At 48.0% G+C, this 16221-nt stretch overlaps 1 protein-coding gene across 1 annotated transcript; it reads left to right on the forward strand.

Annotated features, from left to right (window-relative positions):
• The first annotated feature begins 12588 nt into the window (after window positions 1-12588).
• On the forward strand, window positions 12589-14793 carry LOC123145584 (7-deoxyloganetin glucosyltransferase). The gene is made up of 3 exons (XM_044565045.1): window positions 12589-12774; window positions 12864-13503; window positions 13589-14793. Exons 1-3 carry the CDS (start codon window positions 12745-12747, stop codon window positions 14530-14532), a joined length of 1614 nt encoding a protein of 537 aa, XP_044420980.1. The 5' UTR covers window positions 12589-12744; the 3' UTR covers window positions 14533-14793.
• Window positions 14794-16221: the final 1428 nt, after the last annotated feature.

Consider the following 16221-nt stretch of genomic DNA (forward strand, 5'->3'; position numbering starts at 1 on the left):
GGCGGGGCAGCGGCGTCGCGGCGTCGGGGCGTCGGGGCGGAGACGAGGACGACGGGGCGGCGTCGAGGCGGCGGGGCAGCGGCGTCGGGAGAGGAGAGGGGAAGGGGATCGAGTGCGAGGGCGAGGGAGAGAGGGGATAGGTTATCCAACAGGTACATCCATACTAATGGCGCACCTCACCCTGGTGCGCCATAAGTACATCCATACTAATGGCGCACCCCACCCTGGTGCGCCATTAGTATTTTTTTTTTTGATTTCTGCTCGAGCCAACAGGTTATCTTCCACCTTACCTGATCCACACCAAGTTCCCTCTACTAGCTCGACTGGTCAGCAGCCAGTTCTCACACCAGGAGGTCCTGGGTTCGATTCCCAGGCTCCACAATTTTTTTTATGCATTTAAAATGCTGTTTGATATTTATTTGTGTTTAAATATGTTCAAACTTGTTTAAATCATAACAGTAATATTTTTTTATAAGACAGTAATAATTTTTTTAAAAATATCATCAAACAGTAATGCCGGTGGAGCGGGGGAGGGTGCGCGGGGTGCGGGGGGCCGGTGGACCGGGGGGTGCTCGGCGGCGAGGGGGACCGGATCTGGCGAGGTGGGATAGCTAGCGATCGAGATGGAGGGGGATCGAGATCAAGTGTCCATGAAATTTAAAAATATTCATGATAGTTCAAAAAGTGCCCATGAAATACAATCGAGAAATGAAGGCTACGATTTAAATACAATCGATCTTAGCTAGCTATCTGTTCACAATCTTCTTGCCCTTCTTTTTCGCAAATGGAGTTCTTCTGTGGAACGGACGTCCTTTAGGTAGGGTGGTCTTGCTTCTTCTTGTGGTGTATGCTGCTACTTCATCATCGTCGTCATGTTCGATTCTCGGGTCGCCGTACTTGTCGAAGTCTTGCTCATTGGCTACTCCATCCATTCCGATGATCTTCCTTTTGCCTCTCCTCACGACAACACGACTGGGCTTTGACAGGTCGGTAATGAAGAAGCATTGGTCCACTTGGGAAGCCAGTACCCATGGCTCATTTTTCGCGGTGACGTTTGCGCCTGCGGTCTTGAATTTGGCTTCGGGTATAACCATGGTGGTGAAATACCGGTCTTCTTTTAGGACGCTCTTGGCCCATCTGACACGGAACATCGGGACCTTCTCTCCAGCGTAGCTCAGCTCCCAGATCTCCTCGATCCTTCCGTAGTATCTGTCCTTGTCGTTACCGGTGTAGGATTCCATCGTTACCCCGGAGTTCTGATAACCATCGCTCTTCATGTCCTTGGCCTCGGTGTAGAATGTGTAGCCGTTGATATCGTACGCCTCATAGGTCATCAGGTTGTGCTCGGCGCCCTGTGACAAGGCGAATATGAGTTCTTCCGCGGAAGAATCCTCATGTAAAGGGTACGACAGAAGCTTCTGCTTGAACCAACGCGTGAAACATGAGTTGTGCTCTTTGAGTATATCTCCGTCCGTCCTCTGTTGGCCTCGGTCATTGTACGTCTTCTTAATAAAGGTTTTGTGCTCTACCACCCAAGGATCGACCACGTCTATGTGTTGTAGCGCGACTAGGTTTGCTCTTTCAAAGTCGGCGAGTCGACCCTCGAAGTCGACATGCATTTCGCGGCGACCCTCACGGTGACCCCATCCAGCGAGCCTGCCGAGGTGCCTGTTGACGAGCAGACCAATGGGGTTCTCGATGCCTAGATAATTCATGCAGTAGGAGATGCACTCTTCGGTCAGAAAGCTCCTGGCTATGCTTCCCTCTGGACGTGACATGTTGCGAACGTATCCTTTGATGACACCATTCATCCTTTCGAACGGCATCATGCTGTGCAGGAACGTCGGCCCGAGTTGGATGATATCGTCCACGATATGGACCAGCAGATGCACCATAACGTCGAAGAATGCGGGCGGGAAGTACATCTTAAGCTCGCATAGTATCACCACGATCTCTTCCTGTAGCCTTCTGAGTTGCCTCACGCCAACAAACTTCCGAGAGATGACGTCGAAAAAGTTGCATAGGCCAAATAGCGTTTCACGGACGTGCGCGTCCATGATCCCACGGATTGCAACTGGAAGTATCTGCGTCATCAGCACGTGACAGTCGTGAGACTTCATCCCGCTGAACTTCAGCTTCGCTAGGTCTAGGTATCTGCTTATCTTCCCCGCGTAACCGTAAGGAAGTTTTACTCCTACGAGGCAGGTGAAAAACTGCTCGATCTCCTCCTGACTTAGAGTGAAGCACGTGGGAGGGTAGTCATTTCCGGTCTTCTTGGCCTTTTTGCCTTTGCGACGACTTTCCGTGTCCTGCTTCGCCTCATCATCATCATCATATATAGCGTGAAGCTCCTGCCTGATGCCCATTGATTTCAAGTCTGCCCTTGCTTTCGGCCCATCTTTGGTCCTCTCTGGCATGTTGAGCAGGGTACCAAGCAGACTCTCGCACACGTTCTTCGTGATATGCATGACATCAAGGCTGTGAGGCACATGGTGGATCTTCCAGTACGGCAAGTCCCAGAAAACAGACCTCGTTTTCCATACCTTCAGCAGCGGCTCTGGCGCCTTTCGCTTCTTTCCCAGCTCTGGCGCCTTTTGCTTCTTTCCCGGCAGTGGGCAGTCTTTCCAATTTTTCAACAGCTCGTCTATTTCCTCGCCGCTCCTCGTACGCGGGCGTCCTCGGGGTTCGGTTTCACCATCGAATAGATCCTTGCGTTTTCTCCACGGGTCATCGTCGCGAAGCCACCTTCGATGTCCCATGAACACGGTTTTCGAAGACCCGGGATCTCTATCTAGCTGGCGATACGTTGTGTCATCCATGCACCTGACGCATCCAGAAAATCCGTGGACCACCTGCCCCGCAAGATATCCGTAACCGAGATAGTCGTGCACCGTCGTGAGCAGCGCGGCTCTCATAGGGAAATATTCTTTCTCTGCGGCGTCCCACGTATTGGCTAGCGTTTTCCACAGCGTGTCAAGCTCCTCTTTCAGCAGCCCCAGATACAGATTGATGTCGTTCCCTGGTTGTTTCGGTCCTTCAATTAGCATACTCATGTGAATGTACTTCCTCTTCATGCACAACCAGGGGGGAAGGTTGTACATCCACACAAACACAGGCCAGGTGCTATGTGTGCTTCTCTGGCTGCCAAACGGATTGACTCCATCGGTGCTCGCGCCCAGCACGATGTTCCTTGGATCGTTCCCAAATTCTAGGTCTTCGAAGTTCAACGCTTGCCACTGGCTCGCATCCTTAGGGTGACTCAGCATCTTGTCTTTTTTATCTATCTCTGGATCATTTGCGTCATCTTCTCGCTTCTTCTCCTCCCTATCCGCGTGCCAACGCAGGAGCTTTGCTACCTTAGGGTCCGCGAAATACCGCTGCAGAAGAGGAGTGATCGGAAAGTACCACACCACTTTTCGAGGAGCTTTCTTCCTCTTCTTGTATCGAGTGACGCCGCACACCGGACATATGGTAGACTCCGCGTGCTCGTCCCGATAAATGATGCAATTGTTCATGCACACATGGTATTTCACGTGCGGTAAATCCAGAGGACACATGATTTTCTTCGCCTCCTCCAAACTGGTCGGGCACTTGTTCCCCTTGGGAAGACGTTCGTGCCAGAATGACATGTTCTCGTCGAAGCATGCGTCGGTCATTTTGTGTTTTACCTTCATCTCCAGAGCCATGAGCGTTACTTTCAGGCGGGTATCCTCGGGCCTGCATCCTTCATACAATGGAGTAACCGCGTCTAACTCAAGTTGATCCATCTTGGCTTTCTCTCGGGCGGCAGCTCTTGCGTTATCCGTCTGCTTGAGAAGCAGCTCTTGAATATGAGGGTCCTGCACCCAGCCCATCGATGGTCCAGCGTCGTCTGCTCCGCCGGCATCATCATCTTCATGATCATGCCCGTCGTCTGCTCCGGCATCTTCCTCATCATCAGGTCCTGCATCTTCTACATGATGACTGTGTACAGCATCACCGTCGTGATCATCTCCTGGGGATTCTTCGTCTTCTCGCCCGCCCGAGCCACGGTGGTTGTCTTGCTGCCCTTCCTCATTTCTTGCCCGCCCCCCATGGACGACTTCGTAGTCATCTTCATCACCTTGCCACCGATAGCCATCCATGAAACCACGCAAGAGCAGGTGGTCCCGCACCTGCCAGGATTCCGGGTCCGCAATAAGGCTCTTCAGCTTGCATCTTCGACACAGACATCTTATCTCCGTCTCGTTCTTTTGAAGCATCTCGGCCTTTGCGGACCTCAAAAACCTATTCACGATGCCTTCGGTCATCATGCGGACCATGATCGCCTGCGGGGTAGAGCAAAACGATATTTTAGAACCAACAAAAAATTTGGCATGACTTTCCCTAAAAATAGGACCAAAAAGAATGCTTAATGCCAAAATTCTCGCCGAAACGGAAATGAATCAACATTCCGGCAAAATATTGGCAACTATCGCATTTCAAATACCGGTACACCTCCAAACACAAACACATATGCAACACCACAAACATATGCAACACCACGAACATACATAGATCTAGCTAGGCCATAAAAAGTGCATGTGCACATTGTTGTAGGGAGAACAATATAAATATAGCTTCCCCCCTTACTTACCTATCAAAACAAGGTAATTTAACCACTTAAATTGAATGAATCTATGGTGGAAATGAGGTGAGGAGGAGGTGGAGAGAATGAAGTGGGGAGAAAGTGAGTGTGGGTAGGAGAGGCTGTCCAAATTATCTTGTTGCTGCCCACTTACTAATGGCGCACCAACTCTAGATGCGCCATTAGTAATCCAGGTTACTAATGGCGCACCTTCTGGTGGTGCGCCATTAGTATGTTTGGACAGGCGCACTAGTTAAAAAAAAACTTTTTATACTAATGGCGCACCCTGGGCCAGGTGCGCCATTACTAGTTACAACTAGTAATGGCGCACTGTGTCTGGATGCGCCATTAGTATGTTTGGACAGGCGCACTAGTTTAAAAAAATTGATACTAATGGCGCACCCTGGGACAGGTGCGCCATTACTAGTTACAACTAGTAATGGCGCACTGTGTCTGGATGCGCCATTAGTATGTTTGGACAGGCGCACTAGTTAAAAAAAATTGATACTAATGGCGCACCCTGGGGCAGGTGCGCCATTACTAGTTACAACTAGTAATGGCGCACTGTTTCTGGATGCGCCATTAGTATGTTTGGATAGGCGCACTAGTTAAAAAAATTTGATACTAATGGTGCACCCTGCGCCTGGTGCGCCATTAGTAGTTTCAACTCTAATGGCGTATCAGAAGGTGGTGCGCCATTAGTATATACTAATGGCGCACCGCTTGTCTGGTGCGCCATTAATGTCAATCCCATCTATAGCCCTTTTTCTAGTAGTGTCCCTGAAGGGCTTATACTTCCAAATCCAAAAGCAAATCGCAACAAGTTTTGTATAAAACTTCATAAGTCACTATATGACTTGAAATAGTCGAAAATCATATGGTGCTACCGACTAAATAAGTTCTTTCTTCAAAAGGATTACTCGAATAGTGATGATTGTTTATGTGTTTTAATAAAGAAAGCAGAAATTTTATTTCCTTACATCACCTCAGTGTATATCGATGATTTCGTCATCAATGTCTCTAAAGGACCTAAAAATACATAAAATCATCACAAGACGGAAAATTTGGATTCAACTAAATTTAACTTAAGCTTACAACTTGAGCATTCTCTCAAGAATACATATATCAATCTACATATATCCAAAACATATACAAGAAGTTCAATGTGGATATATCATATCAATAAAAGACATGTAATATGGTCATACTACCCCTGATAGGGTACAAATCCATTCATACCTAGGGGTGTTAATGAAGTGATATCAGGACCTAAAGTTCTATATCTCACTAATGTCAAAGCACTCATATAATTGCAAACTACGTCAGGCCTGACACTGTATTTGCTATCTTTGTTCAGAATGCAACCCCCAACAAAAGGTATATGGTCGATATAAGAAATATCAGCTTATATCTCAAGCTCACCATAAATCTTGGAAATTTCCATCAGGAAATACAAGATATGGCCATGATATGATATAATGATATTGGCTCTTTCTTTGATCCCAACAATGCCATGTCAATGACTGAATTTGCTGCAATAGCCTTCATATGGAAGTCATCTAAATGGGCTTTAATGGCTATTTCCAATTATCATTCTGACATAATTGCTCTATCTAAAAGCATTGCAAAATATGCATGGTTTAGCAGAATGATTAGCCACACTCAAAATCATGTGGTTGAGATTCAGCAGAATCACACAACTTGATTTATCAAGACGCTGCCACTTATGTTACTCAAAAAACTACATGTTATATGAGGAGCAATATCATAAAGTACATTGCTCGAAAATTACCTATCTCACAAATTATAGAAAGTGAGGAAATAATATGCAAACAACATACATTGAAAATCCTACAAATTATTCATAATGTCATGATCATATCAATGGAATTTGTATTACACATTCTCCAGGTTTGCAAAGTTCAGGGGGAGTAATTTCCCAAATCTATAACCTATTAACAATCCTAAGATTGCATATATTGTACTCTTTTTCCCTTCATGAGTTTTTCCTAATGGTTTCTCATAAAGGTTTTTAACGAGACAATATAAACACAAGTGCCCGTATATGTCATACACTTTCTCCTTATATTTTTCCCACTCGGTTTTAAAGGAGTTTTCAATGGCATATCATATCGCACTCTTTTCCCTTATGAGTTTTCTATCAAAGTTTCTCATAATGGTTTTTAATGAGGCAATATCTTCTCAAAGATCATATGTCATACTTTCTATTTTCCTTATCGAGGTTTTTAAAGAAAGTACTCAAGACATATTAATTGTTCTCTAACTCACCAATGAGTTTTCTCCTTCTTCAAAGGTTTTCTCATACGAGTTATCAAGAGAAAATAATCATTATATGTTGTATCATTTTCTCCTTATTTTTCCCACTGGGTTTAAAGGAGTTTTAACAACATATTAACTACTATCATCCTCATATTTTTTCCCACAGGGTTTTTGGAGGAGTCTTTCTCAAGATGGAATGATGAACATTCTCAAGGACGAAGCTATTTCTAAAGAAGTCCTTATCAAGAAGATGGCTATTTACAAGATCAAGAATTGATTAGGGGGAGTGTTAGGAATAATTAATATCTAGTAATTATGTAATTAATCAATGCTATGTCGGTACCTTTTTGGCAACCACCCCTTTTGTAAACTGCCATGTACTGGGTATAAATACCCCTAATTTCCATCAATGAGAAGATGATCGTTCATTCCAATCGTTTGCTCCTCTCTCTCTTTCTTTTCCTCTTCACAGCTCAATTGATGATCTTCCTGTACGTGGCCAAGGCCTACTAGACTTTACGCGGCGTTTGAGCTGACATGGCTAAAACTTGAGGTCTCGCCGTGTTGGGCAAGTCTATCTATCTAGTAGCTGCTTCTGTTTAGGTCGGAAGTTTTTCCCGAGGAAAAAAAGATGCCCACAAGGCTCTCCTACTACTAGCTTTCAGTTTACAGAACGCGCAAGAAATAATTAACTGTGGCATGGCCAGAGCTAGCTGCCAGAAGAGCCTTGGCTTAGCTAGCTAGCCGTATCATCATATCACCTGCTTGGATGTTGTCCCGATCGAGCTGCTGCACTCCAAGCTAGGTTCATTGGACTTCGTCTGTCTCTCGGTGATCTGACTGCGCCCGCCGGTCGATACGAGAAATTAAGGCGCAGCTAGAGCTGTCGTATACATTGACTTATCGTCCTTGAGTTGGCTATATCGTGCAACTTGTGAGCGCAGTGACAATTAGCTAAGCACGTCATGCATCCGTTTCATGGACTTATCGTCCTTGAGTTGGCTATACCATGGGTGGCCATGTATAACTCTCCTCCTAGTCCCCCGGATGGCTCACATTGTCACCACGATTCTTGTTATCGCTCATGGTTTAGCTTGTCGAACAACTCTCCACAGCTGGGAGTGCTACGGACTGAGATTATAATAACTTTCTGGTACATCGAAAAGAATGTCTAGGGACTCGACAGTGGCGGAGCTATGGCAGGGCCAAACATGGCCATGGCCCGCCCAGCTAAACAAGAGTTCAGTGTAGAGTGGAGCTAATTTCGGGCAAATTTTCAGGCGCATATCTTAATCTAGCCCTTTTTGGCCCGCCCAGTGATGTGTGTAGCTCTGTCACTGGTCTCGATAGTTCAAGACTGAGATTTGCTCCTCTAACGATGAAGAGATACTTCTCCGAGCCATCTCGGTACTACGGTATCCATCATCGACCAAACCATATGTCCGTGTTGAAGGACATCCCCTGACCGGAGGGTCAATTTTGCTTGGCTCCACAAGATGACACAAACTTTTAATGGAACTCTTGTATGCCACAACTTAGTCCATTGTTGAGCACCCCTTACAATTGTGAACAAGCCAATGCTCGACCTGCATGCCACTAGTGAGCCCAATACTATTATATTGTTGCCGAGCCTACGCTAGCTATGACTTGGATGAACAAGCACCCCCTATCACCCATCATGCATGCCAACTAGATAATTTTGCTGAGATGACATGTCTAATCAGAATAAATGATGTATTATTATTTGTTGTGGAATGATAAGAAAGTCCGGTCGTGGCCTATACTAGCTAGACATGCATATGCGTTGAGGTCTATTGAAGCGTACGAACATGGGTCACTGTTGCTTATTGATGTTCATGTATGTGGCCATGGCCTATACTAGACTTTCCGCGGCGTTTGAGCTACATGCATGGCTAAAACTTGAGGTCCCGTCGTGTTGGATATCTAGTACGTACCAGCTCCTGTTTAGACCATGCTTACTAGGCTCCTAGTAGTAGCTAGCTTCTGTTTGCACAACGCAGGAATTAATTGTGGCATGGCATCTCCGGCTAGAGCTGCCAACATTTTGTTCAGCCTCTGCTTAGCCGTCTCATCGTACCACTTGCTAGAGACCCCGTCGTCGCGCTGCTATGGATGCTGTCCCGATGGAGCTCGTAGGTTCAATGTACCCCGTCCGTGTCTCGGTGATCTGACTGCACGTCCGGTCCGGAGGAGAAATTAAGGCGCAGCTAGCGCTGTCATACATGGACTTTATCGTCCTTGTGTTGGCTATATGTGCAACTTGCAAGAGCAGTGACAATTAGCCAACAATAATGCTGCACGCACGGACCTGTGACGGGCGTTTTACGAATTGGTTAATGCTAATTGGCCTCCCCCCTGATTTTCAGGGGATGGGTCCCTGTCTCTCCCTAATTCCAATTAAAAAATGCCACCTGTGCTGGTCCGTGAAGTACATAAAAACTTCTCCGTGTGTGTAGCATCTCTCATTAGCCAAGCACGTCATGCTCATCCGTAGTATATATATATATATATATATATATATATATATATATATATATAGATATTGTGACTCGTGCGGTTCGCTATAGGAGTATCGACCTTTCACGTGCGGGGGCCAAAATTAGTGCATATGTAGTCGAGACAAGAGAACTTCGATATCGAAAATGTATGTGTACAGAATACAAGTGGTGAGCCCTACAGATTTTGCCCTGGCCTGGACGGTACCGGCGACCGACCGACCGACCGCAAGTCGACGATAAGCACGGCCGCCGGAACGCGGTGCAGCCTTAGGCGCCAGCGCCAGCGCTGGCCGCCGCCCGCACAACCACGGGATGCACTGTAGACGGTCGCTCTCCGGCGAGTGGTCGCACGGACTGCATTCCGGCAGCCTTCGCGAACGCGACACCGACTTTTATCTCGATCTCTCCTTGTGGACACCGTGCAGTAACAGCTTTCTTTCAGCTGCCGGTAATCCACACGGTATCTTCTTCCTCTGATTTGCTACGACGACGAGCATGTGGAGTCAGGGAGAGGAGGAAGGGCGTGCACATGCAGTTCCGTTGGGTTGGCTGAAAGCTAATTTGAAGTCAAACCACAAACGGCGCCGACGACGTACACCAGAAGAAGGGATTGTGTATTCGGGCTGGCTTAGCTCCATCGTTGACCACCCCACGCACCGGCCGTCTGCATGCTGCTCGTGTGAAGTCAAAGTCGAAGCGCCCGTGCCGCCATGAGCTGCATGCACGCGCGCACCCATGACCCGTGTGATGGCTGCCACGAGCTACAGATCTCACCTAATTTACGTCGGCGTGTACCGTTGCGTGTTGTGCAAGTGTACATACACACGTGGGAGTAGATTTGAAACGTACTCCCTCCGTTCGGAATTATTGTCATAGATGGATGTATCTAGACATTTTTAGTTCTAGATATATTCATTTCTGCGACAAGTAATTCGGGACGGAGGGAGTAGGAGGTTGCAGGAGGATGGCTTCCGCTGCCAAAAGATGCCCGCCAATTAGCACGAATCTCACCGTCAACCACAAATGAAGTAGCGCGAGATGACTTAGCTCAGCGCAGTTTATTTAGACCGAAATAGCTGCATTTCAGTCGACTGAATTTTCGTAGTTCGGTTAGTCGATTTTGATCGAAGGAAGAAATAGCCGGAGGGGAGGAAGAAGCTCGTTCGGCAGGCTACCCCGGTGTCTATCTTAGGGTTCAGGGTGGGGCGGTGGTGGACGGCGGTGGTGGGGGCGATGGTGCAGCGGTGGTGGGGGGATTCACCGGAGAAAAAAGTCGGTGCGGCGGGGCCTAGAGGGATGGCCGGGGCAGTGGGAGACAGGCGGTGGGGGGTGGTTCTGGGGAGGCCGGGGCGGCGAGAAGGCGCGGGAGCGCCGCCGGCCGCGGGCGACGGGGGCCAGCGGTCCGGCCGGTGGTCCGTGGCGGCTGCTGGGTAGAGATTTGGGGGAGGAAGAAGAGAAAGAGGTGGAAGATGATGCTTGGACATTGGATCTTGATCGGATGGCTGGAATGAAATTGACTGACCACTTCAAAGTTTGATCGGAAGCCACTCCCTATTTAGACACAAGTTGGTCTCCAGCCAAGTAGCACTCAGCATTATGCATCAACGTACGGCCACCTCCTCGGACGCTCGCGGCGCTTCATCACCATCGTCGGAGTCTGAGCTATGCGTCTCGGCCATTCTCTGCTCGATCGTAGTCGTCGCCGCGGCCATTCCCTTGCTTTTAGACCAAACTCCGGATTCGAGTCCTTATGTCGCGCAAAATATTAAGCGAAGATTAGTTTGACAAAAGATCAACTCCAACATATCCTGTTTTCGTAAAAAGCCTACACCTATTCGGCGCCTTAAGAGCCGCTTAAAGGCAATTTCCTAGCGGGTTGGCCCATATTCTTCCTGCTTTGATATTTTTTTTTACATTTTCTACTGGGTTTTTCTCTGTTTCCTTTCTCCTTTTTTCCATTTCTTTTTACTTTTTTGTAAAATTCGAATGTTTTTTCAAATTTGAGAGCTTTTCTCAAATATGTGTACCTTTTCAATTTCACAAAGTTTTTTTCCAAATCTCATGATTCTTTTTTAAATTAGTGAACTTTTTTCAGTTTTTGCTAACTTTCTAGTGAACTTTTTTCAAATCCATTGACTCTTTCACTATTTTTCAAAATTTTCCGTAAAATTTTTGGTCAAAATCTGTGAACTTTTTCAAATCCGTGATTTCTTTTAGAAAAATGATGAACATTTTTCAAATTCATGAACTGTTTTTAAAAATGTGCAAAAATATTGATGAACACTCTCAAAACCGTAAATTGTTTTTTCAAATTTGTTAACTTTTTTCAAAATTCATGAACTTTATTTTATTTTGCAAATTTTTCTCAAATCCATGAACTTTGTCCTTTTTTGTTATTTTTATTTTTTTCTTTTTCCAAAAGTCAATTGTTGATCGATCAAATGGCCAACCGTGACGAAGCGAACCAAGGCGCGTCCTAGGCGAGCGACCTCATCACCATGATGTTGGGCCCGCCCAGAAATGCGGCCGCGTGGGCGCTGGTTTCTCCAAGTCAGGGAGTACTTATATTAGAGGCGCCTTTTTCTCAAAAAAAAAAACTTATATTAGAGGCGCCTACTAGTTAGAAAATGACAGGTTAATTCCTGACTCCCAAGCTATAGTGGGATCAAATTTGTCGAGGCTCGTGCTATAATTTATGCCTGGGCAGCTTGTATAAAAACTTGCATAACTTTTGCTTCTGTAATTAATTTGGTTTAGGTGGGAAGTAGCAGCGGAAAAATTGATATAGATGATGGTTCTGCCCACAATTTTTGAGCTAGCAACCTCACTCGTACACTAGCACCATTAGAGAATCTACGGTCGGGCATCCCATACCGCCGTTCAACGCCCGAGTGGACGACTCGGCCAGTGACCGGTAAAAAAACCCGACCTAGACAGGCACCTCAAACGGGTCTGAAACGCCGGGCTGACCGGCACCCCTCATATCCAGCCCAAGTCTGAAGTGGACATGAGGAAGCCCAGGCACGTTCGTCACGTCGGACTGACAATAAGGTTCCCCAGAAAAACACTTCAATTTCTGGCGGTCCAAAACTCATCTCCACTATCGAATCAACGGCACCATTCCGGCGCGACGCGTAGTTCCCTAACCCGGCTATTTAAGCCGACCATCGGCACCTATGTCCGTCTATATTTCATCCTTCCCGTCCGTCACCGCCGCCACTTTTCACTCGCGGTCCGCCACCAGCCATGCCACCACTAGCACACAACGACAAAGGCATACTGAACAATGAACAAGCGAGTGGGTTGCGCAGCTGAGTGACAACGGGTCGATCCGATAGGATGACGAGAAACCCCAATCTCTACACGCAGGTGAGCAGGTGTCCGTGTCACTTTCTCCAAGCCGGGATTAAACATATCAATCCATCACCGTCACGCGCCACTACTTCGCCGACGCACAGATCCACCGGCGAAGCGTACGTTTCACTCCTCACCCAACGCTGCCGAAATCGACCTTCCAAGAACAGCGTGCCCGGATCACCGATCGACCGCGAGCACTCCGTCGGCTGCGCCTGTTTGACGCGGCGATGAGTTCGGAGGCGCACCAGCTGCGGCAGCCGCACGCGGTGCTGATCCCGCAGCCGGCGCAGGGCCACGTCACGCCGATGCTGCACCTCGCCAAGGCGCTGCACGCCCGGGGCTTCCGCATCACCTTCGTCAACTCCGAGTACAACCGCCGCCGCCTGCTCCGGTCCCGCGGCCCCGGCTCGCTGGACGGCGCCGACGGCTTCCGCTTCGAGGCCGTCCCGGACGGCCTGCCGCCGTCCGACGACCACGGCGACGACGTCACGCAGGACATCGCCGCGCTCTGCCTGTCAACCATCAAGCACAGCGCCGCCCCGTTCAGGGAGCTGCTGGCCAGGCTTAACAACAGCACGCCGGTGAGCTGCGTCATAGCCGACGGCGTCATGAGCTTCGCGCAGAGGGTCGCCGAGGAGTTGGGCATCCCGGCCTTGGTGTTCTGGACTACGAGCGCCTGCGGCTTCATGGGTTACCTCCACTTCGCCGAGCTCATTAGAAGAGGCTATGTGCCACTCAAAGGTGTGTGCCGAGTACTATATGGCTAGTACAGATTGACAGCTCAATCTGACAGCAGATGATTCTTCTTGTTCTGTAAATTTCGCAGATGAGAGTGACCTGACTAATGGGTACCTGGACACTCCAATCGACTGGATCCCCGGAATGGAAGGCATCCGTCTGAAAGACATACCCAGCTTCATCAGAACGACCGACCCGGACGACGTGATGCTCAACTTCGACGGCGGCGAGGCGCAGAACGCGCGCGGCGCCCGCGGGCTCATCCTCAACACGTACGACGCGCTGGAGCAGGACGTCGTCGACGCGCTCCGCCGCACGTTCCCGCGCCTGTACACCGTCGGCCCGCTGGCCAAAGCCGCCGCGGGAGGCGCCGAGACCGAGCTCGACGCGATCGGCGGGAACCTCTGGAAGGAAGACACGAGCTGCCTCCGCTGGCTGGACGCCCAGCGGCAGCCCGGGTCGGTGGTGTACGTCAACTTCGGCAGCATCACGGTGGTGACCGCGGCGCAGCTCGCGGAGTTCGCGTGGGGGCTGGCGAGCTGCGGCCGGCCGTTCCTGTGGGTCGTCCGGCCAGACCTCGTGGCCGGCGAGAAGGCCGTGCTTCCGGAGGGGTTCGTCCGGGAGACCAAGGACAGGGGAGTCCTGGCGAGCTGGTGCCCGCAGGAGCGCGTCCTCTCGCACCCGTCGGTGGGGCTGTTCCTGACGCACTGCGGGTGGAACTCGACGCTGGAGAGCGTGTGCGCCGGCGTGCCGATGGTCTGCTGGCCCTTCTTCGCCGAGCAGCCAACCAACTGCCGGTACGCGTGCGCCAAGTGGGGCATCGGGATGGAGATCGGTGGCGACGTGGCGAGGGAGGAGGTGGCGCGGCTGGTGCGCGAGGCCATGGACGGCGAGAGGGGCAAGGCGATGAGAGCGAGCGCGACGGCGTGGAAGGAAAGCGCCAGGGCAGCGACGGGGGCAGGTGGCTCGTCGAGCGAGAACATGGATCGGCTGGTCGAGTTCTTGCGTGCCGGGTGTGATGGTGCTACCTGAATGAGTTATACGGGTGTGTTTGGTAGCATGCATGGACCTAGTCTAGTTGTTCTTCTCTGATACATGTTGAACGTAGACATGCTCAGTTCATGTATACTAGATCGTTATCACGCCTTGGCGCGAGGGTGCCGGTCCAACCGACATGACCAAGCGATGGAAGATCAAACCACATGATGCATTAGCAAAAAGCATGAGTAGGAACGCATGATGCACAACCGATTTTCTGGTTCAAGGAAAAGAATAAATATTTCAAAAGAGTAACATAATCAAGTTCAACAAAGTGATGAGGTTATAAAAACTAACCCGCCCCAAAAGTAATGCAACATCAAGTTCAGTGCAGTCATGAGAATACAAAAGCTAATTAGCTGACATTAAGTTCAGTAACACGAGCAGGAACATAAGAGAGCAAAAGCCAACAGTGGCAATGGAGGCGATAAAACTACGAAGCCGTAGTTACACACACTAATAGATAGCTTGGTTCAACTTCCTCCATGAGTGCCATTCCATATGAATCTGGTGTGAATAGTTTGTAAGATAGATGACCACATAGTGGTTTTGTATAGAAAATGCACTTGTGATTTCCTTCTAAAGCATATATGTACAGTGAGCGATGGTTTCCCCTTCTAATGTTGAAGGCGACGACCCATATCTGACTATATGTTCTTCTTTTATTCCTGCCGCCTTGACAAAGTCTGACCAATTGGTATTGTGGCCCTCTTAACCGTAGGAAAATGTTCCAGAGTAGGCGTAGGCCTGAAAATGAGCGCACGGAAAATAATTAGTGTATTTTTGGGTGACATTGTTAAACATGACTTCATCTCTTAATCATGAAATACAGAGAACTTTGTTGATCCGGTTATAAAAGACGATTTATCAAGAAGAGTATGCCTAGCTTTCAATTTGAGACCTCTTGAGCAAATATATTAGCAGCATTAGTATGAGAATTCTATATCTTAAGGAATTTCAATGATGGTGATGCCTACAACACATGAACTAAATTATATTGGTAGAATAGGACCAGTGTATTTTTGCTAATAGTGAGACTTCTTTCTGTTAAAGGTGCTAAATACCTGATGTTAATAAATAACAGTCCTCGTACTCGAAAAGACTTCTAATGTCTTCCATTAAAATTATCACTAAGAATGCTAGGTTGAGATACAAATTTTGAAGTACAAAATATAACAGAAATACAAAACATGATATGAACCATTAATTTCTGATATGCGATGGAAAACACTAATTTAGAAGATATGAGCTAAAAAACATCCACTTCTTGTTGATATAATATGCTAAGACGTAACATCTAAAACTATTATGAGAGCAAAAATATTTAGCGGCTCCGAAAATGAATAACAAAGAGGTTGATGGTCAATACCTTCTTGTTGGAAGATTCACCTCTACTATTGCCTTTTTTTATGTTTTCTTCTTATGGGGCAACATGGCATTAGCAATTAGAACCCAACTAACATCAAAACTGGGGCTATACGGTACTTGTAGCTGGCCGCAATCTAAATGGTATGCCAATCAAGAGAACATATAAATGAGGCAACGAATACTGAAAGCATAAATGAAGAACACCAAATGCACAAACCATATGACCTTCAGACCTTGTAAAATCCAACAGCAAGGCATTAGCAATTAGAAACCAACTAATACAAAGGTAAATTGGGGCCATGGTCTATGTAGCTG

Source organism: Triticum aestivum, chromosome 6D (assembly GCF_018294505.1).
Source record: "Triticum aestivum cultivar Chinese Spring chromosome 6D, IWGSC CS RefSeq v2.1, whole genome shotgun sequence".
Lineage (NCBI taxonomy): Eukaryota > Viridiplantae > Streptophyta > Magnoliopsida > Poales > Poaceae > Triticum > Triticum aestivum.